The sequence below is a fragment of the Puma concolor genome, chromosome C1 (assembly GCF_028749965.1).
Source record: "Puma concolor isolate L17-30 chromosome C1, mPumCon1.1.hap2, whole genome shotgun sequence".
Classification (NCBI taxonomy): Eukaryota; Metazoa; Chordata; class Mammalia; order Carnivora; family Felidae; genus Puma; species Puma concolor.
Genome location: NC_141674.1, coordinates 167764801 through 167787976, shown reverse-complemented (window position 1 = coordinate 167787976; position 23176 = coordinate 167764801). Strand labels below are relative to the sequence as shown.

At 37.6% G+C, this 23176-nt stretch overlaps 1 protein-coding gene across 49 annotated transcripts in view; it reads left to right on the top strand.

The window, feature by feature from the left end:
* The window catches only part of TTN (titin), a 277493-nt gene that overhangs the window by 165156 nt on the left and 89161 nt on the right, over positions 1-23176 (top strand). For 48 of the 49 annotated variants that reach the window (XM_086719030.1, XM_086719018.1, XM_086719009.1 and 45 more), the window contains 35 exons: positions 137-538; positions 717-995; positions 1242-1517; positions 1737-1876; positions 2395-2521; positions 2616-2879; positions 4025-4291; positions 4430-4693; positions 4782-4921; positions 5085-5211; positions 5335-5601; positions 5718-5984; positions 6817-7083; positions 7175-7314; positions 7725-7851; positions 8643-8785; positions 12776-12899; positions 13424-13690; positions 15484-15581; positions 16225-16393; positions 16483-16749; positions 16850-17116; positions 17207-17485; positions 17577-17985; positions 18087-18211; positions 18313-18579; positions 19350-19619; positions 19710-20012; positions 20108-20410; positions 20672-20859; positions 20976-21090; positions 21204-21488; positions 21589-21740; positions 22428-22575; positions 22730-22907. In XM_086719030.1, coding sequence (XP_086575156.1) covers positions 137-538; positions 717-995; positions 1242-1517; positions 1737-1876; positions 2395-2521; positions 2616-2879; positions 4025-4291; positions 4430-4693; positions 4782-4921; positions 5085-5211; positions 5335-5601; positions 5718-5984; positions 6817-7083; positions 7175-7314; positions 7725-7851; positions 8643-8785; positions 12776-12899; positions 13424-13690; positions 15484-15581; positions 16225-16393; positions 16483-16749; positions 16850-17116; positions 17207-17485; positions 17577-17985; positions 18087-18211; positions 18313-18579; positions 19350-19619; positions 19710-20012; positions 20108-20410; positions 20672-20859; positions 20976-21090; positions 21204-21488; positions 21589-21740; positions 22428-22575; positions 22730-22907 — 7711 coding nt within the window. The remainder of the gene's footprint in view (positions 1-136; positions 539-716; positions 996-1241; positions 1518-1736; positions 1877-2394; positions 2522-2615; positions 2880-4024; positions 4292-4429; positions 4694-4781; positions 4922-5084; positions 5212-5334; positions 5602-5717; positions 5985-6816; positions 7084-7174; positions 7315-7724; positions 7852-8642; positions 8786-12775; positions 12900-13423; positions 13691-15483; positions 15582-16224; positions 16394-16482; positions 16750-16849; positions 17117-17206; positions 17486-17576; positions 17986-18086; positions 18212-18312; positions 18580-19349; positions 19620-19709; positions 20013-20107; positions 20411-20671; positions 20860-20975; positions 21091-21203; positions 21489-21588; positions 21741-22427; positions 22576-22729; positions 22908-23176) is intronic. The other variant, XM_086719017.1, reaches the window with a different exon arrangement.

The following is a 23176-nucleotide window of genomic DNA, read 5'->3' as shown; positions in this document are numbered from 1 at the left end:
TCAATTGCTTAGTCTTTAGTTTTCTGTTCTTGTCTTCAAGTTGCTCTACCAGTGGTATTACCCAGCAGACAGCTAGGTATGCTCTTCTGACCCTAATGAAAATGCCAAATCAACTTTTAACTTTATTTTGAATCAGGTGTAGCCAAAAAGACTCCTTCACCAATAGAAGTTGAAAGGAAAAAGTTAAGACCAGGAAGTGGTGGGGAGAAACCTCCTGATGAAGCCCCATTCATGTACCAGCTAAAGGCTGTGCCACTGAAGTTCGTGAAAGAAATCAAAGACATCGTCTTGACTGAAGCAGAGTCAGTTGGGTCTTCTGCAATCTTTGAGTGTTTAGTCTCCCCCTCCACTGCAATTACAAGCTGGATGAAAGATGGTAGCAATATCCGTGAGAGCCCAAAGCACAGATTCATCGCAGATGGTAAAGACAGAAAGCTGCATATTATGGATGTCCAGCTTTCTGATGCCGGCGAATACACCTGTGTGTTACGTTTGGGAAATAAGGAGAAGACCTCCACGGCTAAGCTTGTTGTAGAAGGTAATTCCCAGTCTTCTAGATATGGTCCCTATTACATTTTAATACAACAAACCTCAGTAGCCATTTTTATTGTAACTTTGGACAACACCAAAAAGAGTTGTTTTTTTTTAATATCATTGAAAATATTGTATATAATTGGAAAGTCTTTGCAGATTTTTAATACTGAAATTCTCCACAGAACTTCCCGTGCGTTTTGTAAAGACACTTGAAGAGGAGGTCACGGTGGTAAAAGGACAGCCACTGTACTTGAGCTGTGAGTTAAACAAAGAGCGTGATGTGGTCTGGAGGAAGGATGGGAAGATTGTGGTGGAGAAACCTGGCAAAATTGTGCCCGGCATCATTGGCTTGATGAGAGCCCTGACCATCAATGATGCAGATGACCATGATGCTGGAACATACACAGTTACTGTGGAAAATGCCAACAACCTGGAATGTTCATCCTGTGTCAAAGTAGTAGGTTAGTACTTTGCCAGGAAATTTTGTTCTGCTTATTATACTTATTAGTACTGCTCATTATGTTAACAAAATGGAAGAGAGAACTTTATTTCCAAACCTTGTACCTTAACTAAGAGGGGGAATAGCAACACATCATAACAAATTAATTATTTCCAGTTTTGAGAATGTTTTTTTTTTCTATTTCTAAAATTTACTAAGTAAGTTATTTATATTATATGAGTGTTTTTCTGACCTCATTTTCATGCAGAAGTCATTAGAGACTGGCTGGTGAAACCTATCCGAGATCAGCATGTGAAACCCAAGGGGACAGCCGTTTTTGCCTGTGTAATAGCAAAGGATACTCCAAACATTAAGTGGTTCAAGGGATATGATGAAATCCCCTTGGAACCAAATGATAAGACTGAGGTAGTAAAAGAAGGAAATAAGCTATTCCTCAAAGTCAAGAATGCTACACCAGAAGATATTGATGAATATGCAGTGGAAATTGAAGGGAAGAGATACCCTGCAAAGCTGACACTTGGAGGTATAACACTCTTTACTTTTATTCTAAAAGATAAGTTTTGTGTGTAAATAAGGCAAAACAACACATCAATAAATAAATAAATAAATAAATAAATAAATAAATAAATAAATAAATAAAGAAAGAAAGAAAGAAAGAAAGAAATAAAGGAAAAGAAGAAAGAAACCAAAGCGTTGTCAGATTGTTGAAAGCATTATGATTTTTCATCCCTGACCAATACAGAGCGTGAAGTTGAATTGCTTAAACCAATAGAGGATGTTACCATTTACGAGAAAGAAAGTGCAAGCTTTGATGCAGAAATCTCAGAGGCAGACATTCCTGGACAATGGAAACTGAAGGGAGAACTTCTGCGGCCCTCACCTGTGAGTCATTTCTGGTTTTAAATTGTCAGTCACATAAAATGTCCACATTGTATATTCAGATTTAACATTCAGATTTGGTTCAATAATGATGGAGTTATTTCAGGGTTCTAAAGTCTCAAAGGTGGGGGGAGAGAACTTTGATGCACTATTTGTGGACAGCTCAGGCAATTTTTTAATATTTTATGTCAATATTTTTTCCTTATTTTTTAAGTTTACTTATTTATTTTGAGAGAAGACGTGAAGAAGGGAGGGGCAGAGGGCGAGGGAAAGAGAGGGAATCCCACGCAGGCTCCACACTGTCAGTGCAGAGACTGATGTGGGGCTCAAACTCACAAACCGTGAGATCTTGACCTGAGCTGCAATCAAGAGGTGGCTGCTTAACTGACTGAACTACCCAGGCGCCCCTTACTTACTTTTATTAGTAATTTTTATGATATCTTTAGACATCTGTATCTGAAACATTTCTCCTTGAGGGAAATTATCTCATCCAAATGCTAACTAAGACCATTGTTTTTCAGACCTGTGAAATCAAAGCAGAAGGTGGAAAACGGTTCTTAACTTTGCACAAAGTCAAACTGGACCAAGCTGGGGAAGTCCTTTACCAGGCACTTAATGCGTTTACAACTGCCATTCTGACAGTAAAAGGTATGGCCTTATAGAGTGCATGAGGTGGGCTCAACTTCATTACACAGCCCTGGGCATTCTGAAAAAAACCTCATTCTTAATGTTTGATTTTCAGAAATCGAACTTGACTTTGCTGTGCCCCTGAAGGATGTCACTGTTCCAGAAAGACGACAGGCTCGATTTGAATGTGTTCTCACTCGAGAGGCGAATGTTATATGGTCTAAAGGACCTGATATAATCAAGGCATCTGACAAGTTTGATATCATTGCTGATGGAAAGAAACACATTCTTGTTATCAATGATTCTCAATTCAGTGACGAAGGGGTCTATACTGCTGAGGTGGAGGGCAAGAAGAGCTCAGCACGATTATTTGTTACAGGTAAGAGCTGATGAGATGAGATCTGGCTAGAATATCCCACATTTAAACACACAGACATATGACTTTAAAGATAGAATGCTGTGTGTGCCATTCCCAGCCTGTCAACAACCAGTGTTATGGCTGGACCACCCCTTGTGGTTCTTGTTATGATTGCAAGATGCACTCAGCAGTACCCATCAGGAAACATTAAAAGAGACAAGGTTTATTACTCACAGGACCTGGAAATTACATAGCACAATGGGCCACAGTGCCAGAAGTGTGTGTGTGTGTGTGTGTGTGTGTGTGTGTGTGTGTGTGTGTGTGTGTTTTGGAAGAGGGAGTGAGGGGTAGAGAGTGGACCTGGGGGTTCCACTTTTATTGAGGTTGAGGGTCTGTGGTTTTATGGGCTCACTCTTTATTGGTAAATTTAAAACATAAGAGCAAGAATTTAAAGTGAGGGAAAAAAGGAGCACCTGCATGGCTCAATTGGTTAAGCGTCTGACTTTGGCTCAGGTCATGATCTCACAGTCTGGTTTCGAGCCCCGCATGGGGCTCTGTGCTGACAGCTCAGAGCCTGGAGCCTGCTTCAGATTCTGTGTCTCCTTCTCTTTCTCTGTCCCTCTCACTTGTGCTCTCTCTCTCCCTCTCTCTCAAAAAATGAATAAACATTAAAAAAAATTTTTTAAGTGAGGGAAGAGAAAAAACATTCAGCCCAAACTGGCTGTTTGGTCAGTTATCAAAATCAACCAACGTCCCAAAAACAGAGGAGGCTGTGGGGCGTGCTGGGGAGGGACCTAGTCTAGCTCCTTATCCAGCCCTGTGGCTGGCAAGGTGTTTTTCGGGATAGCCATCTCTGAGGTAGATGCTTGGCAATCAAAGCTTAAGTCAGGTACTTGCATCACAAAAAGAAAAGCCAACTGTCAAGGTTTATGCTGCAAACACCAAGTTCTAATAACAATAAGTGCCAAGTGGCACCACAACTTTACTGTCAAATTGCCACCAAAAAAGGCCCCTCAATTTTTATTTTAATGAAGGATGACTCCATTTGAAAGGACGAATAAATAAATGCTATGTGAAATGGTTCCTTTTGACCTTGGCAGATTAGAGTGGAATATTTCTGAAGGTAAATTGTATGTCTAAGCACATTCTCCACGCTTCCACTGCAGGTATAAGGTTGAAATTCATATCGCCTCTTGAAGACCAAACGGTGAAAGAAGGCGAAACAGCAACTTTTGTTTGTGAGCTTTCACATGAAAAGATGCATGTTGTCTGGTTCAAAAATGATGCCAAACTCCACACAAGCAGGACTGTACTCATCTCATCTGAGGGCAAGACCCACAAGCTGGAAATGAGAGAGGTGACTCTGGACGATATATCCCAGATAAAAGCTCAAGTGAAGGACCTGAGCTCCACTGCAAACCTGAAGGTCTTAGGTAAATATTACCAATGATAACTAAATAGCTGCTTTGGGGACAGTGAGAGTGGGCGGTCCTTACATATTTTGCAACTTGTAATTCTCATAAACTCGAATTCTCACATGCTTCTGACAATCTGCTGAACCACTTTCGCAGAGGCCGATCCCTACTTCACCGTGAAATTACACGACAAAACTGGAGTTGAGAAGGATGAGATTATTCTCAAGTGTGAGGTGAGCAAAGACGTACCAGTGAAATGGTTCAAAGATGGCGAAGAGATTGTAGCTTCACCGAAACACTCTATCAAGACGGATGGCCTGCGCCGCATCTTAAAAATCAAAAAAGCAGAACTTAAAGATAAAGGCGAATATATGTGTGACTGTGGCACCGACCAGACAAAAGCCAATGTTACTGTTGAGGGTGAGTCGCTCAAAAATTTTAAACTCATGCTATCTGAACATGAAGTTTATTTGTTCAGTCATCCTAACAAATTTCTGTGGAATTTCAGCTCGACTAATAAAAGTGGAAAAACCTCTGTATGGAGTGGAATTGTTTGTTGGTGAAACAGCTCGCTTTGAAATTGAACTTTCGGAACCAGATGTTCATGGCCAGTGGAAGTTGAAAGGAGAGCCTTTAACTGCTTCCCCTGTAAGTCAAGATTATCTGACCACACACGCAGGGCGTGCTTGGTGGTTTGGGGTGAAAAAAAAGATATACTTCTGGTTTACAATGTCTTGATGATTGGTAAGGATAACCAGTTATGAAAATGATGTTCTTCTTGCTCCTTCCTTTTGCCTTTCACTCCGAACAGGACTGTGAAATCATTGAAGATGGGAAGAAGCATATTCTGGTCCTTTATAACTGCCAACTGGATATGACAGGGGAGGTGTCCTTCCAGGCTGCCAATGCTAAATCTGCAGCCAATCTGAAAGTGAAAGGTAGGCTCTGCCTGTCAGCCACCCTTTTGTTATTTTCTTTGCAAGACTTCAAGACCCTGACTTGATCAGGGATCATGAATGGAAGCCTAATCTGGCTTCATCCACATCACCCTCTTCTTGCAGAACTGCCACTCATCTTCATCACCCCTCTCAGTGATGTTAAAGTCTTTGAGAAAGATGAGGCTAAGTTTGAGTGTGAAGTATCCAGGGAGCCCAAAACATTCCGTTGGCTGAAAGGAACCCAGGAAATCACAGGTGATGACAAATTTGAGCTTATAAAGGATGGCACCAGACATTCATTGGTGATCAAGTCAGCTGCTTTTGAAGATGAAGCAAAATACATGTTTGAAGCCGAAGATAAACACACAAGTGGCAAACTGATCATTGAAGGTAAATATTCTTTTATTAAATAGACCATATTTATTTACTTATTTATTTATTTAGCTTTTATTTTTATAGTTCCTCCTTAAGGGCTGGAATTAATGAGTTTTTTTTTTTCTTGATAGGAATCCGACTCAAATTCCTCACCCCACTCAAGGATGTAACAGCCAAAGAGAGGGAAACTGCTGTGTTCACTGTGCACCTGTCCCACGATAACATCCGAGTTAAGTGGTTCAAAAATGACCAGCGCCTGCATACTAGCAGATCCGTCTGGATGGACGATGAAGGGAAAACTCATTCCATCACATTCAGAGACCTCTCTATTGACGATACCTCGCAAATTAAAGTCGAAGCTATGGGGCTAAGTTCAGAAGCTAAACTCACTGTGCTTGGTAGGTGTTTTCTATTTAACTTTATTACATTAAATTCAACAGAAATTTGTGGAGTATCTATCATATAAAACAGTCTTCTGAGTGTTATATTGCACGAAAGCAGTGCTGTCCTTAAGAAACTATCACAAACATTATCAAGCCTCTTTCTAAAATATTTTTACCTAAAAATATGAGGACTTTCAAGTAATATAGATTTGGGCTCATGAAATAACCAATTGAAATCAGAAATAAAACTGCTAATTATTGAGCCCTATCATCTTTAAAATAGGAATAGAAGTACTTCCCATCTCCTTACTTCATCAAAATTATTTCAGAAGGGTATCTTCCAACTTCTAATAAGAGAGGAAACACAGCACTAACATTAAAAAAAAATCATTGTTTTTCTTGGCCCCTTAATATCAAGCAGATTACATATGAGGTCTAACATGTAGAAACTATTAAAGGTGAACTATTGATTGATATAAGAAAAACTAATAACATGAATCCGAAAGCTTAAAGGTAAACTAGAGGTAATAGATTTGCTAAGGAATTAGAAATTTAGCCGAGCAATGAAGGAACACATAATCATATTTGAAGCTAAATTTCATAGTATCTTTCAAACCACTATTAATAACATACTTTAAAATATAGATGGATTAGATCTTGACAGATCACATGCATTGATTCCCTTTCTAACCTTTAGAGAACTTCTGAACATAAGCATGTCAAATAAGCAGAAGCTGGGTACAGTTTTAAACTATGCCCAGAACTGTGAGCTGCTTCTTAAACTTTCCAAGGGACCGCATTTCTTCAGTGGTTAATGGAATGTTTTCACTTAATACTTTACTTGCAGAGGGAGATCCATACTTTACCGGAAAGCTTCAAGACTACACTGCCGTAGAGAAGGATGAAGTGGTTCTACAGTGTGAAATCAGCAAAGCAGATGCACCAGTGACATGGTTTAAGGATGGCAAAGAAATAAAACCATCTAAAAATGCTATTATCAAGGCAGATGGCAAGAAGCGCATATTAATCCTAAAGAAAGCCTTGAAATCAGATATTGGACAGTATACCTGTGACTGTGGGACAGATAAGACCTCAGGAAAGCTCAACATTGAAGGTAAGGAATTTCCATGAGTTTGACTCTTGAAGCTGATTGGGGTTATTTCTGCCCGAGGCTAATGACGCATGCTGACCCTTCACTTTTCTAGATCGGGAGATCAAAATGGTGCGACCCCTGCACAGCGTAGAGGTGATGGAGACTGAGACGGCCCGCTTTGAAACTGAAATCTCTGAAGAGGATATCCATGCCAACTGGAAACTCAAGGGAGAGGCACTACTCCAAACACCTGTAAGGCTATTTCTGAACTTGTCAACACCTAGAGGAGCTGTGTGAAATAAAAAAGGACAGGCAACAAGTCAGAATGCATGCAGGGCATTTAAAACATGCTATCAGCTTCTCTATCAGACCTAAAGAGAGAGATTAGGATCTACAGATCCACACAAATCGTGCATTCTTTTTGATCCAGCATAGTGGTATAGGCTGTAGATATTCTGTGATGCTGCTAGTTGGTTCAGAATTCTACAGATAAAAGAAAGTTCGCTTTCTTGATATTTCCTGTAAGCTTTATTTCATGAAAAAGAGCTCAAATTACATCAAGTCTTGTCACTAGTTATTTGTAACATTCCTTAAGCTCTGATAGTCTCAGAAAAAATACCAAAGCTTATTTCCTGTGAAACCTTTTTTCTCTTTTGGCACAGGATTGTGAGATCAAGGAAGAAGGCAAAGTGCACTTCCTTATTTTGCACAACTGCCGCCTGGACCAGACAGGCGGGGTGGATTTCCAAGCTGCCAATGCTAAATCTAGTGCCCACCTCCGAGTGAAACGTAAGTAATAGGTGTTTCTGCTGAAAAGGAAGGATGTACTTTTGCAGAAAATGAATGTGCATGCAATTAATTGGAATTATTTAATTAATTAGAAAACATTGTTAAGGTACAGACACTGGCTTTCTTGACATCCTAACACACACATGGTTCCATTTCCAAAGTTTTGGACATTTCATTGACCTTGCTGGCCATTGAAACAAAATAAAAATAAGCGAGTCAGATTCTCTTACTGTGTAGTCCTTCCATTCAAAGTCGCAATGCATGCAATAAGAATCTAACTCAGAATTCTTGAAGACCACATACCCCCATGGCTGTTACAACTGCAGCACTACAGAAAAACTTGGCTGTGTGGGCATCTCAGACTGAAGAAGGGAGGCAGGGTGCTTGGGCTAACATTTTTGGAAGGTGCAAAGTGTTTGATGGATATGGACAGGCTATGTGATTGAGGGCCCCTCGTCCTCTCCCAATCACAGTCTTAGTTATTTTGGAAGTCACATACCACATGTAGCAAGAGGAACTTGATGCCTGGCAGAGAGACAGATGCAGCGCAGATTTCTTGCTGACCTTGGATATCAGAACGAAAGGGCCCCTACAAATACCCACTGTCCGGCCACCAGCTCTCCCCTTCTCAGCACTGAGGGGCCACGTTCACATGCGAGTTAAAATAGTGGCCAGTCCCACGGCTCTTTCCTTCTTGAAGAAAGCAACCATGCAGATGAATAACTAAGTGTATTTATGCTTTTGGAATTACAAAATGAGTGATCCTGAGCTGTTTCCTTCTTCTCGCCAAGCACGAGTAATTGGTCTTCTGAGACCTCTGAAGGATGTCACAGTGACCGCAGGGGAAACAGCCACCTTTGACTGTGAGCTCTCTTATGAGGATATCCCAGTGGAATGGTATCTCAAAGGGAAGAAACTCGAGCCCAGCGATCAGGTAAAAGGCGGGCGCCTTGCCATGTCCTGCTCTTCTCTTTCTCTCATGTTCTCCAACTTCACTCAGATGTTCCTTGTTCTTTGCTCTTATGTCCCTTCCTCTTCCTTTCCCTTTCTCTTACCTACTCTAGCCTGATTTCTGCTTAAATTGAAAAGCAGATTCTTCACCTCATTGTTGGATTTAATCTGTTGGTATTTTTATTGAAATGGAAATAAAAGTTTTAAGTACAATAAGGTTTTAGTTTTTTGAGGAGAAGGCAAATGCTCATTAGCTATTAATACTAGTTTGTTTGATTAACTGGAAGACAAGAGGGATCAAAAAGGCCTTTTGATTGGATGCCTTGCAACAACAGCCCACATTAAGTTTTGTGACTAATTCTCTCCGTGTTCTCTAGTGCTCTGCATATAAGGGGATTAAGAGGAGAAGATGGAAATTCCATTTCAGGCAGTTGATCAAGTGGTTGAGATAACTTCTGGGTAGATTTGCTCTTCAAGCATTTCTCCAAAGCTATTTTTAACCCTCAAGTGTTCTGAGCTGTGCAAATTCTGGAATGCCAAGTGGACTATTTACAGTGCAGCTGACAGTTGTGACAAGAAAGAGGGCTCAGCGGTTATCCACATATGTGAGCAAATACACATTAAGTTTTAGGAAATAACCAACTCTCAGTGTTAGCACTTCTATGTCCCAAATTTTCACTGTAAGTAAAAACTGAGGTGACTGTTCAGATAGACCTAAACTACAACTTACTAAATTGAGCTATATATTCGGCCCCCCAAAACAGTGTGTTTATGTTATCCTGATAATTCTTCATTAATTTTGAGTTCTTAGAATAAAACTTTTAGAAAATGTCCAAAATGGGTTAGAAATAAAGCACAGGGAAGTACATTGTTCTATGACATTTTTTTCAATATTTAAAAAATAATATCGAATGTGACATCAAGGCTTCAATACAAATCAAACTTCAAAGGGGTGAAGGCAAATAATTCAAAAAGGATTCAGTTTAACAAAGAGTCACAAGGTTGACTGAAGTAATAAGAAGGCAAATGCATTTGAATAACAGTAAATAGTAAAATAGTAAAAATAGTAAATAAATAGTAAAACAAACAAAAAATCATGTATTCTATCAAAGTCACTAAAGGAGAATTCAGTTAACAGTCATTGGGGAGACAAAGTCTGCTTGTTACACAGACAGTAATGATTAGTCGGTCTCCTTTTTTTGCTGAGGACAGAAAAAACAGCTGTACGTTCAAATGACCGTATGAGAATTAATTTATATATGAGGAAACTTTCCCTACAGTGAGGTCTTCTAAATACTGAACTGGGTGAAGGAGTCATGTCCACCTTCAAGTTTGCTCTTTTTTTTTTTTTTTGAAATGTACATTTGTCCTAATACGTGTAGTCTCATTGCTTTCATGTCCAAATGCAGAGAATTGGTTGCCGTTTCAAGATCCTTTCTATATCTGTAAACTCATGATTTGAATATAGGAACACTGCTTAAGGACAAATGATACTATACTTTTGCTACTAAGTATTTTTTGGTCAAATTAAGAGCTTTGTTTTATTAAAAGATCAGTTCGCATTAGTTCTAATGTAAAAGCTCTACTATTTTATTTTGAAATGTAGATTCCTAAAAAATTTATCCACATTTCTTTTATTAAAAAAAGATTTTCTATAGTATATATATATACACATACATACATGTATATAGTCACTAAACTTTTTTCTGGGAATAAAAGAGATCACCTTACTATAATTCTCTAGGGCTTCTTTGTGTCTCTCTTGGCATAGGAATTTTAATCCTTTATTTTAGCCACCCAAAATACTTCAGCTATTTATGAACTTGCTCTTAAATTACTTACATGTCTCTTTATAAAAAAAATTTTTTTTAATGTTTATTTATTTTTTGAGAGAGAGAGACAGAGTGTGAACAGGGGAGGGGCAGAGAGAGAGAGGGAGACGCAGAATCCGAAGCAGGCTCCAGGCTCTGAGCTGTCAGCACAGAGCCTGATGCGGGGCTTGAACTCACAAGCTGTGAGTCAGATGCTTAACTGAGCCACCCAGGTGCCCCTTATATGTCTCTTTTTTAAATGAACTTAAATATAAACTGTGAAGTCATAAAGTCATTTTATTACATTTTGCAGATTTTGTTTCAATTTAATTCAGGCCTTTCATTTTCAGTTTACAAAATGTTTAGCCTCCAAAACTACACAAACCAAATACAGGTGACTGAAATAGAAAATCAAAAAAAAAAAAAATTAGGGGCACCTGGGTGGCTTAGTCGGTTAAGTGTCCATCTCTTGATATTGGATCAGATCATGATCTCCTGGTCATGAGACTGAGCCCTGCGTTGGGCTCTGCACTGAGTGTAGAGCCTGCTTGGTATTCTCTTTCCCTCTGCCCCTCCTCTGCTCACTTGCTCACTCTCTCTCTCAAAATAAATCACTTAAAAAAAAAAAAGAAAGAAAACATTTTATAGAAAAACAGTTGTGTTTCCTGCCCCACCTTGGCCATTAGTGCAGGAAGGCACTACTGGTCCTAACTGGGCCTTTGATAATTATGTATTTAAACTTTAACAGCGTGGTCAGAGTCATAATGCCTATTACAGCAATATGCACCTACTAAAGGTTAACAATATTGTAAAAGGATAATCTCTAATATTATCCATGGAAACATAAACCACCACAAAATCATCAGCTTAGTTTTTCCTTTTTTAACATAATCAAAGTACACTGTATATGAGTTACTTATTGAGAACTACTGTGTTCTGAGACAAGTTCTTGGTAACAGAGTATTCTAAAGTATCCTCAGAGGAATTTAAATGATAAAATAATGTGTAAACAGAAAAGCTATATCTGTGGATGGGTTGGGATCTGAAATACTTTAAAAGAATAGCCCTAACACACAGTACAAAATTTATATTCAAATTTATATTGAAACATCATTACAAAAACAATTTTTTTCCCATTCAAGCACCATGTTGAATAAGTAGCTATGTTATTAAGACATATCTTAATTACCTTCTCCTATCTGTCTGTTTTCCCTTATTATGTCTTTGACCTGTTCTCAATTATTAAGGTAGTTATATTAATAGCCATGCCCAGCTCTTAATTAAGAAAAATCTTCATATGAAATTTTATTCCTGACTCTTTCATTCACACCAGCATGATAAATAGTTTTACTGGTAAAAAATGTTTACATTATTCGTAACTCTAAATGAACTCTTAAGTGGTGCAGAATGAATCCCAATGACAGGGCACAGCATCTCACAGACTTTCATAGAAGAAACTTTGATTGTCGTATTGTGATTACTGTCAGGATGGCCCTGTCTGTAGCCTGATTTCCAATTGTATAAGCCACATTTATGGGACCTAATGGCAGTCCATATCAAGGTGGTGTATTCTTTTTGGACAATTCGTTTTCCTACAGACTTCTTCCTCAAACCATCGAAGGTTGCATTTACAACAAGAATTTATCATCCAAATATTAACAGCAGTGGCAGCATTTGTCTTGATAGTCTAAGATCACAAGATTGTGAATTAATTTTTTCCTTTCTTTTAATTATTTAGCTTCTCTAAGTTCATATATATATATATATATATACAAATATATGTGTATGTATATATATATATATATGTATATATGTATATATAAAGGCTCAGTAGCAGAATGGATGAAAATATTTATCTATATAAATATATACACATAAGTATAAACAGAAAATTTCCTAGGTATTTCAACATAAAAGGCCACCTAGTAATTATGTAAGGCAACTATGAAAGCCTAAAACTTCCTTAAAAGATTCCAAAATACTGGTTAAAATCATTTTCAAAGGCATATGTGCTGTATATATGATTATAAAACAACTTGGAAAGCACTATTCTAAACTGTTGACTAAGTGAAATATATATATATATAGAGAGAGAGAGAGAGAGAGAGAGAACTGCTATTTCATATAGTCTTAAACTGCACTTTTTTCAAAAAAAAAAATAGGTGGTCCCACGTTCAGAAGGAAGAATTCATACACTTACTCTGAGGGATGTAAAGTTAGAAGATGCTGGAGAAGTCCAACTGAGAGCAAAAGATTTCAAAACTCATGCCAACCTCTTTGTGAAAGGTAATTACAAGGTTTATTTTCAAAAACGTGGTATAATGTAGAGGTTCATAAATAATGTCAACTCTCAATTTTCTTTTTATGATTAGTTCCATAGATCATTAAAATCCACCAAAGATCCAAATTTTATTTTTTGGCCTAACAAATTAGGTCACAGACTGTAAAAGAAAAAAAAAAGTCAAAATGGACTAGAATGTGTTTTACTTCTCCCAACTGTTTATGTTGCATTCAATAAATGGCTAGAGGAAGAATTATTATCAAACTAGGTACCTATCACTTCATTAATCAAGATTTGGCTATTATTTCCTTGATGTTTCATACTTTTTAAAACAACACCTTTCCTCTGTATGTACAAATAATGGTGAAACATCATTATTAGAGGAAACCATCCAAGTGGAATCAAAACTTGCAAATGAAATTGAAAAACAGGAAAAGCTCTGGCGATATCAGAAGAAAGTTGAGGAGGTGCTCAAACTCTTGGAGAAGGAAAGGAGAAATACCTTGGCTAATTAGTGTGATTCTTTCAGAACCCCCCGTTGAGTTCACTAAGCCTCTTGAGGACCAGACAGTCGAAGAAGAAGCCACCGCAGTATTGGAATGTGAAGTATCCAGAGAAAATGCTAAGGTGAAATGGTTCAAAAATGGGACAGAAATCCTCAAAAGCAAGAAGTATGAAATTGTTGCTGATGGCAGGGTCAGAAAACTTATTATACATGGCTGTACCCCAGAAGATATTAAAACATACACTTGTGATGCTAAGGATTTTAAGACTTCCTGTAACCTGAATGTCGTGCGTAAGTATTCTTCTGACATGGGACTTTTCATTTGCAACTCTTTGATAACAACAAAAAAAACCAGCACTTTTTGCATGCCCTTCTTGGCCTAACTGCATTTCTTGGCAACTTACGGTATCGATACTGACCTAACATGATCTTTATGTGTTTAAAAAAAAAAAAGGAAAGAAAAGTTCTATTACATCTGGTCTGATAAGGACATATCGATCACTTTCACTATGTTTCTGACCAGGGGGTAAGGCTACTGTAGGAATATTCTGAAACAGATAAGGACAAATTGAATGAAAGAGACAAGAAAGGAGTCATGATTCAAAAAAAAGGGGGGGGGGAGAAAGAGAAGAAAGAAAGAAAGAAAAAGAAAGAAAGAAAGAAAGAAAGAAAGAAAGAAAGAAAGAAAGAAAGAAAGAAAGAAAGAAAGAAAAAGAAAAGAAAGAAAAGAAAAGAAAAGAAAGGAAAGCAATTTCTACTTGGAAAGAATGAATTCTCAGATGTCAGGAACAACTAGAAAATGAGTACGAAATTTCAGTTTGAGTAGGAGCACGCTAAGGTCTGCTGTAATATGACATAGCCCACTCACATAATACTATCTCTGAAAATAACAAAGGATAATAAGAAGGAGCAAAGCCTGGATTCTTGGAGTCCTGTGAATGAAGAGGAATCTAATGGTTGTTAACATTACTTCTTCCTCTAGTGAAAAATACAACATCTCTTTTCCAAATGTCACATGCTAGTTCATTTTCTTCATTCATTCATTTGTCTGGTGATAACATTTTCAATGTATATTTTTGTGCAATTGCTGTTGTTTGGTTTAGTTGCTTCTCATCTGTCAACAGCTAAAATATAGTGGCTTTGATTGTGCTTCCATGTATCTTGTACTGTTTTATTCTTTCCACTTTGTGGTTGTTCTGCTTTAGCTTATGACAGAGTAGTTTCTTGGGTCTCCTTCTTCCCTTTGTCATCTGTTTTGTCACCACTCCAAGAAAGCTCAGCCACACTGAGCATGTCTTCAAACCTATTGGCCAGCATTTGTGTCCCAGAATTTCACTGATCAAGAACAATCATCCTTGGGAGGACTCACAAGGAGCCCTAAAAGAAGGAGGGGCAAAGGGCAGCTGTCTGATCCTATACATTTGCTGACTTAATTCTGGAGATAAATGAAACAAGAGATGTGAAAAACCAAATTACCCTCCCATACAAAACACATTGCTTTGTTGCACTAATAGATTTCATGCCTGTCTTATGTGTCTTCAACATCTTTGAAGATGAAAGAAAAAAAAAAAAAAAGCTAAGTGTGTGTGACTTCAATTGCAGACTGACTCATGCCTCTTAGCCATAGACAAGACTAGTAATAGCACTTCAAGCTGCATTATCATTGAATTCTGCTAATTTCTTAAAGATTATGTTGCCTGCCTTAAATAAAATAATGTTTCTTTGCTACCAGTGTTTCCTTGGACAATATCAACTTTCAACTCTGGAAGAGTATCAATGGGAATTTTTCTTTCAGTTATTCGGAAGAACTGAGTTCATTATTGATTGATAGATAACAGATATAGATATATAATGAGTTGAACATATAGCATGCAATATAATCTCATGAAAACTACAGAGATATGTAAAAAATAAAAGCAAAGTATCATACCTGAATGGCAGCTCCAAGTGCTTTCAAAATCTGTTGTAACCTATTAAGATGGAAAGGTCCTGCAAAAGACTAACTTTATCTTAATATACACCACAGTAATGTTAGAGTAAATTCTAGAAGTCTCATTTTGAATTCTGATGACCTTCTCTTACAGCTCCTCATGTGGAATTCTTAAGACCACTCACTGATCTTCAAGTTAAAGAAAAAGAAATGGCTCGGTTTGAGTGTGAAATTTCCCGAGAAAATGCTAAGGTCTGTGATTGTATGGTTGCTATCTTGTATTGTCATATGCCTTTACTTTTAGTCTAGCCAAAATGGGAAAAAAAAAAAAAAAAAGAGTGAATCAAACTTACCTCTGATAATCACTTTACTTTTAAATTAAAGATTGTCACTTTGGTATGAAATACATACTTGATTTAATTGTTTTCTTTTTAGTATTATTCATTTACTATTACTTGACAAACAATGGACTAACAATCAGGAGACTCAGATATTATTGGTTTGGGCCATATGGAATTGCTATTTTCTTAGGCTAAGAATAAATATCTGCAATTTCATGCCTCATTTACTACTGTTGTCTCAGTTCACACATCCTGAAAACAAAGAGTTAGTCTGCATGATATCTAAAACCCTCTATGACTCTCAACTTACATGATCCTATTATCTTTAATAACTGATAATAGTTCACTTAACAATAACTGAAGAAATTTCTTCTTGTCCTTTTGGGTTTAGGTTGTATTTGTATTTACTACTTTGGTTCTTCTTTACACCATAGTTTTGTTGTTTTCAAAAAAACTCAGAATCCTAGTTCCTCTTAAGGACACATATGTGAAGGAACCAAAAAAAAAAAAAAAAAAAAACCCTGAGAAAAAGTATCTATTTATCTTAAATATAGGTTCACTGGTTTAAAGATGGTGCTGAAATTAAAAAGGGCAAAAAATATGACATCATATCTAAGGGAGCAGTGCGCATTCTTGTCATCAACAAATGTCTACTGAATGATGAGGCAGAATATTCCTGTGAAGTAAGGACAGCAAGAACTTCTGGCATGCTGACCGTACTAGGTAAGAATTAAGTCTTTCTTTGGAGAGGTATATGTTTCAAGAAAAAAAAAAAAATTCGGTTTAACTCAATGTTCTTGTTATTCTTGCAGAAGAAGAAGCTGTCTTTACAAAAAATCTTAGCAACGTTGAAGTTAGTGAAACAGACACTATAAAACTGGTTTGTGAAGTCTCCAAGCCTGGAGCAGAAGTGATTTGGTACAAAGGGGATGAAGAGATCATTGAAACAGGAAGATATGAAATACTTACGGATGGACGAAAGAGAATCCTGATCATTCAGAACGCTCACCTTGAGGATGCTGGCAACTACAACTGCCGACTCCCAAGTTCTCGAACTGATGGCAAAGTCAAAGTACATGGTATGAAAATCACAATAAATAATATTCTAAGAATTCATACTTGATGTATTTAAGGTGCAAATGCTGAAGTTTTTAATACCTCACAACTGCTTCTCTCCAGAACTTGCTGCTGAATTTATCTCAAAGCCTCAAAATCTTGAAATACTTGAAGGAGAAAAGGCTGAATTTGTCTGCTCTATATCAAAGGAAAGCTTTGAAGTCCAGTGGAAGAGGGATGATAAGACACTTGAATCTGGAGACAAATATGACATTATTGTTGATGGCAAAAAGAGGATCCTAGTTGTGAAAGATGCCACATTACAAGACATGGGCACTTATGTAGTCATGGTTGGGGCCGCCAGAGCAGCAGCTCACTTGACAGTAATTGGTAAGTTTGTTTTGTTCCTTGGGTTTACTTGTGTTTGTCTCTACCACCTTGGTCCTTCTTCATACTATGAGAATTGTTGGTTGCTTTCAGAAAAACTCAGGATCGTAGTTCCTCTTAAGGACACCCGTGTAAAGGAACAACAGGAAGTCACCTTCAACTGTGAAGTCAATACAGAAGGTGCCAAAGCCAAATGGTTCAGAAATGAAGAGGCCATCTTTGATAGTTCAAAATACATTATTCTCCAGAAAGACCTGGTTTACACACTCCGAATTAGAGACGCACGATTAGATGACCAAGCCAACTATAGTGTGTCTCTGACCAATCACAGAGGTGAAAATGTTAAGAGTGCAGCTAATCTGATAGTAGAAGGTAAGTCACTTATGTGGCATTAAGGAGTTTTTAAGTCAATGTCTATTATGAAAATAGTTAAAATCAACATTATTCTTCTCCTTTATAACAGAGGAAGACCTTAGGATTATTGAGCCTCTTAAAGATATTGAAACAATGGAGAAGAAATCTGTCACATTCTGGTGCAAGGTGAATCGTCTCAACGTAACACTGAAGTGGACCAAAAATGGAGAAGAGGTGGCTTTCGACAACCGTGTTTTATACAGAATTGATAAATATAAACACTCTCTAATCATTAAAGACTGTGGCTTCCCAGATGAGGGTGAATACATTGTTACTGCTGGACAAGATAAATCTGTTGCTGAGCTTCTGATCATAGAAGCCCCGACAGAATTTGTAGAACACTTAGAAGACCAGACAGTCACTGAGTTTGATGATGCAGTCTTCTCCTGCCAGCTGTCCAGAGAGAAAGCAAATGTGAAATGGTACAGAAATGGGAGAGAAATCAAAGAAGGCAAAAAGTAAGTGGAAGCTTCTTAATCTCTATTTCTGTAACTATTACACATTTGACAATTTAGTGATCATTATGCAAGCTAACCAATAATTCAATCTCTTCTCTTAGATACAAATTTGAAAAAGATGGAAGTATACACCGACTCATTATCAAAGATTGCAGGCTGGATGATGAATGTGAATATGCTTGTGGAGTGGAAGACAGAAAATCTCGAGCTAGACTTTTTGTGGAAGGTACACACTGAGTGAAAGGACAATTTTAATATTAGCACCAGTTTTTAAAGGTTGTGAACCCAAATATGAACATGTTTGTATTCATTTTATATTTTTTTCAGAAATCCCTGTTGAGATCATCAGGCCTCCCCAAGATATTCTTGAAGCCCCTGGTGCTGATGTTGTCTTTTTGGCTGAGCTCAACAAAGATAAGGTGGAAGTCCAGTGGCTAAGAAATAACATGGTTGTTGTTCAGGGTGACAAACATCAGATGATGAGTGAAGGAAAGATACACAGGTTACAGATTTGTAATATTCAACCTCGTGACCAGGGTGAATACAGATTTATTGCCAAAGACAAAGAAGCCAGAGCTAAGCTTGAACTGGCAGGTAAATGCCTTTCTTTTATTTTCAAATATCTTCACAATATCACAGATGCATTGTAAGTTTCAGATTTTGCAATTAATGAGGTAATGCCTGTGAAAGCCTTTAATTTCTGTTAGGCTCCACCCACATGTGACTATTCTAATTTCTCTTACCACAAGGGTGTCCTGAGTAAGAGGTAATTGATAGCATTTTTCTTTACTTGCCAGAACCTTGAACAGTTCCTGGCACATGGTAGCTGTTCATTAGTACCTAGAATTGACATAGTGCCTTGAAAGTCATCCCCAAAAACCTAGACTTAGGGCAAACTCAGGTTTCTTCTATTTTCCCAACCCCATGGAGCCTTTTAGGTCTGTTCTCATCCTGATTCAAGCTTCCAAGGCATCCTTATTGGTTGACATTATGAAAAAGCCGTTAGTGTTCCTCTTGTACCTAGGTAGTTTGTCTGGTTTATCCCTAAGTATGACAAGCCCACTTCACAAAAACAAACATGTTTTGTACTATGTTTAGTTCTCCATTATTAATTTTGGCAAAGAATGGAGATTTTATGGATGATATAAAAATCATCCTTAATCCTCTGTTCTCAAGTCTGACAATTTGCAAAATAAGCCATGAGAACTCTAAGTCAGTCAGTGTTCTGTGCTAGAAAGTTACTGTGATATATTTCCAAGGTTGTATCACTGATATTTGCTAACAAATGCATAGTAAAGAAGCTATGGTGTAATTGGACTACAACATATAAGTCAAAAGCATTTACGTGTTATTTTTCTCACCAGCTGCACCTAAAATCAAGACAGGCGATCAAGATCTTGTGGTTGATGTTGGCCAGCCTCTGACAATGGTGGTGCCCTATGATGCCTACCCTAAAGCAGAAGCCGAGTGGTTTAAAGAAAATGAAGCTCTGTCTTCAAAAACTGTTGATACTACAGCTGAACAAACTTCTTTCAGAATTTTAGAAGCTAAGAAAGGAGACAAAGGAAGGTATAAAATTGTGCTTCAGAACAAACATGGAAAAGCAGAAGCATTCATCAATTTAAAAGTTATTGGTAAGCCCTTGAATCACTTGGGACTTGATTGGCAAAGCACAATTAAAAGCATGACAACACACTAAAAAAACTTGTATATGCGCATTTCAGATGTTCCAGGGCCAGTTCGCAACTTAGAAGTGACAGAAACATTTGATGGTGAAGTAAGCCTTGGTTGGGAAGAACCATTAACTGATGGCGGAAGCAAAATCATAGGTTATGTTGTTGAAAGACGTGACATCAAAAGAAAGACCTGGGTTCTGGCCACTGACCGTGCAGATAGTTGTGAGTTCACTGTCACTGGACTACAGAAAGGTGGAGTTGAGTACCTGTTCCGTGTCAGTGCAAGAAACAGAGTTGGCACTGGTGAACCAGTAGAAACTGACAATCCTGTAGAAGCAAGGAGTAAATATGGTAAGAAGTTTTTAAGTAAATTGCAAACTAGCTTATCTTTGCTTTTATCTCTGATTTAACCTGAAACCTATGTTTTCTTCTTTGATGAAATCCAGATGTTCCAGGCCCTCCTTTGAATGTAACCATCACTGACATAAATAGATTTGGGGTTTCACTGACATGGGAACCGCCAGAGTATGATGGAGGAGCTGTGATCACAAACTACGTTATTGAATTGAGAGACAAGACTTCTATCAGATGGGACACTGCCATGACAGTAAGAGCTGAAGATCTATCTGCAACTGTCACTGATGTGGTAGAAGGACAGGAGTATAGTTTCCGGGTCAGAGCCCAAAACCGCATTGGAGTTGGAAAACCAAGTGCAGCCACACCTTTTGTCAAAGTTGCTGATCCAATTGGTAAGCTCATCAAAACAAGGAAATAATTACTTCATGAAATCCATAAATTAAGTCTATTAATTAAAATAAATTGGAGTTAATGAAAAGATAGAACATCAGAAAGATGTGAGCAAAATCATAGAAATCCAGGCTGTGCCTACTTTTACTCAGTGAATTCAGTAAACCTGCTATTTTAATGCAGACAATAGCAATGATTACACGTTATCTTAATAAAATGTTACTGAATTCAATGGTATGTTCCAACTCTTTCTTCCATTCCAGAGAGACCAAGTCCTCCTGTGAACCTAAAATCCTCAGATCAGACTCAGTCATCAGTTCAGCTCACATGGGAACCTCCTCTGAAAGATGGAGGAAGTCCAATATTGGGTTATATAATTGAGCGATGTGAAGAAGGAAAAGATAATTGGATTCGTTGCAATATGAAACTTGTCCCTGAACTGACTTACAAGGTAGGGAGCTTATATCTAAAAAAATATTCAATGTATGATCATGGACTTAAATGTGTGTGTGTGTGTGTGTGTGTGTGTGTGTGTATTTTTCTTACGACTATTGATTCATACTTTAGGTTACTGGATTACAAAAAGGAAATAAATATTTATATCGAGTATCCGCAGAAAATGAAGCTGGTGTTTCAGATCCATCTGAAATTCTTGGTCCTCTAACTGCTGATGATGCATTTGGTAAGTGGATATTTTATTTTTAGATTTAATAGCTTAATATAGCTTAATAGCTTAATATAGCTTAATAGCCTTAAATATAGTGTTGGAGACTCATTAATTTTTCTTTTTGGTAGCTGAACCAACAATGGACTTAAGTGCATTTAAAGATGGTCTAGAAGTTATTGTCCCGAATCCTATCAAGATCCTGGTTCCTAGTACAGGCTATCCAAGGCCAACTGCAACCTGGTCTTTTGGAGATAAAGTACTAGAAGCAGGGGACCGTGTGAAAATGAAAACCTTATCTGCCTATGCTGAACTTGTCATTTCTCCAAGTGAACGTCCAGACAAGGGCATTTATACACTGAAATTAGAAAATCCCGTAAAAGCAATTTCTGGGGAAATTGACGTCAATGTGATTGGTAAGGAACTAAACTTTTATTACATATGGTGATTTGACAGTATTAACAAATATTGGTTCAATCTATTACCGATATTGATTTTGGACTACCTTTTTTTCAGCTCGCCCAAGTGCACCCAAAGAACTGAAATTTGGTGAGATAACCAAGGACTCAGTACATTTGACTTGGGAACCACCAGATGATGATGGAGGGAGTCCATTAACTGGATATGTTGTTGAAAAGCGAGAAGTCAGCCGGAAAACATGGACTAAAGTGAGTTTTGAGCAGCAATGCAACTCACAGAAAAAAGAGTGGGGTGAATCCCAGAATGCTGGGATGCCATGCACAGTTTACATGGTTTAAATTTACCTTGCTGAAAAAGACCCAAAAACTTCTCTTAAATGCCTTGATGCTAATGCTTCTTGAGGTAGTTCAACCAAGATTTGGTATAACTACCTTATTTTGTGCCTTACCAAATTTTCTACTGTTTGCTAAAAAATAAAATTACCTATTCACTTGGTACCTGATGAGTATCCAGTGTGCCCTATGAAACGATCAGCCATTCTAAGGACACTAAGTATTTAACTCCCTGGTCATCAAACTTCTCACTCCACTAGATTATCTTAGTTGGCCCAATCTACCATTTGTTTTCTCTTCAGTTTATTACTGTTATTTATTCATTTCTCATTATTGTTTTTTACCTTGATTTAAAAGCATATTTCTAATAACCAAGCTGGTGGAAAGAACCAATACCTTATTTGACACCTTTTTAATGTGTATAAGTTATGAAAGTCTCACCTTAATATAAGGTTCAAATATTATGTGTCTTACTCTGCAAATTTTTCCCTAGTGTAAAATTAATAACCCTTACCATTAAAAAAATTTTCCATTTGTATCACTGCTTGTCGTAAAAATCTTTGACTCAGGCTTTTGAGAAACAATTATATTTCTTTGTCCCAGGTTATGGACTTTGTGCCTGACCTAGAATTCACAGTTCCTGATCTTGTTCAAGGGAAAGAATATTTGTTTAAAGTCTGTGCTCGTAACAAGTGTGGCCCAGGAGAGCCTGCTTATGTTGATGAACCTGTAAATATGTCAGCTCCTGCAAGTGAGTACATTCTTGATGGTTGCTTATGGAGCCTCTTGTTACCTTTTTTGCTTTGAGACCAGGAGTCGAATTTATGGGGGAAAGGCAGGGGCAGGCAATATGGAGATTTCATAGATGGCCTATCTAACACTGACTCTCTTTAAAATGTTTATAGCGGTACCTGACCCACCAGAGAACGTTAAATGGAGAGATAGAACAGCCAACAGCATCTTCCTAACATGGGATCCACCTAAATATGATGGTGGTTCACGCATCAAAGGATATATAGTTGAAAAATGTCCACGTGGTTCGGATCGATGGGTTGCCTGTGGGGAACCAGTTGCAGACACAAAGTAGGGTTTTTGTTTGTTTTTAATATAATCTGTTGTCAAATTGGCTTACATACAACACCCAGTGCTCATTCCAACAAGTGCAGAGTAGATTTTTATAATTATTTGACACAAGAGTAAATGTTTCATCTTACTAAAATTAGTGTTTTTCTTTTAGAAAATCTATTAATTTTTTTCATTGATAATTCCTCTGGTGTGCTTGTCCGACTTTAAAGAGTGCTACTGAACTTATCCCCTATCCAAGGTGTTCATTAGTTATAATACTGAAGCAA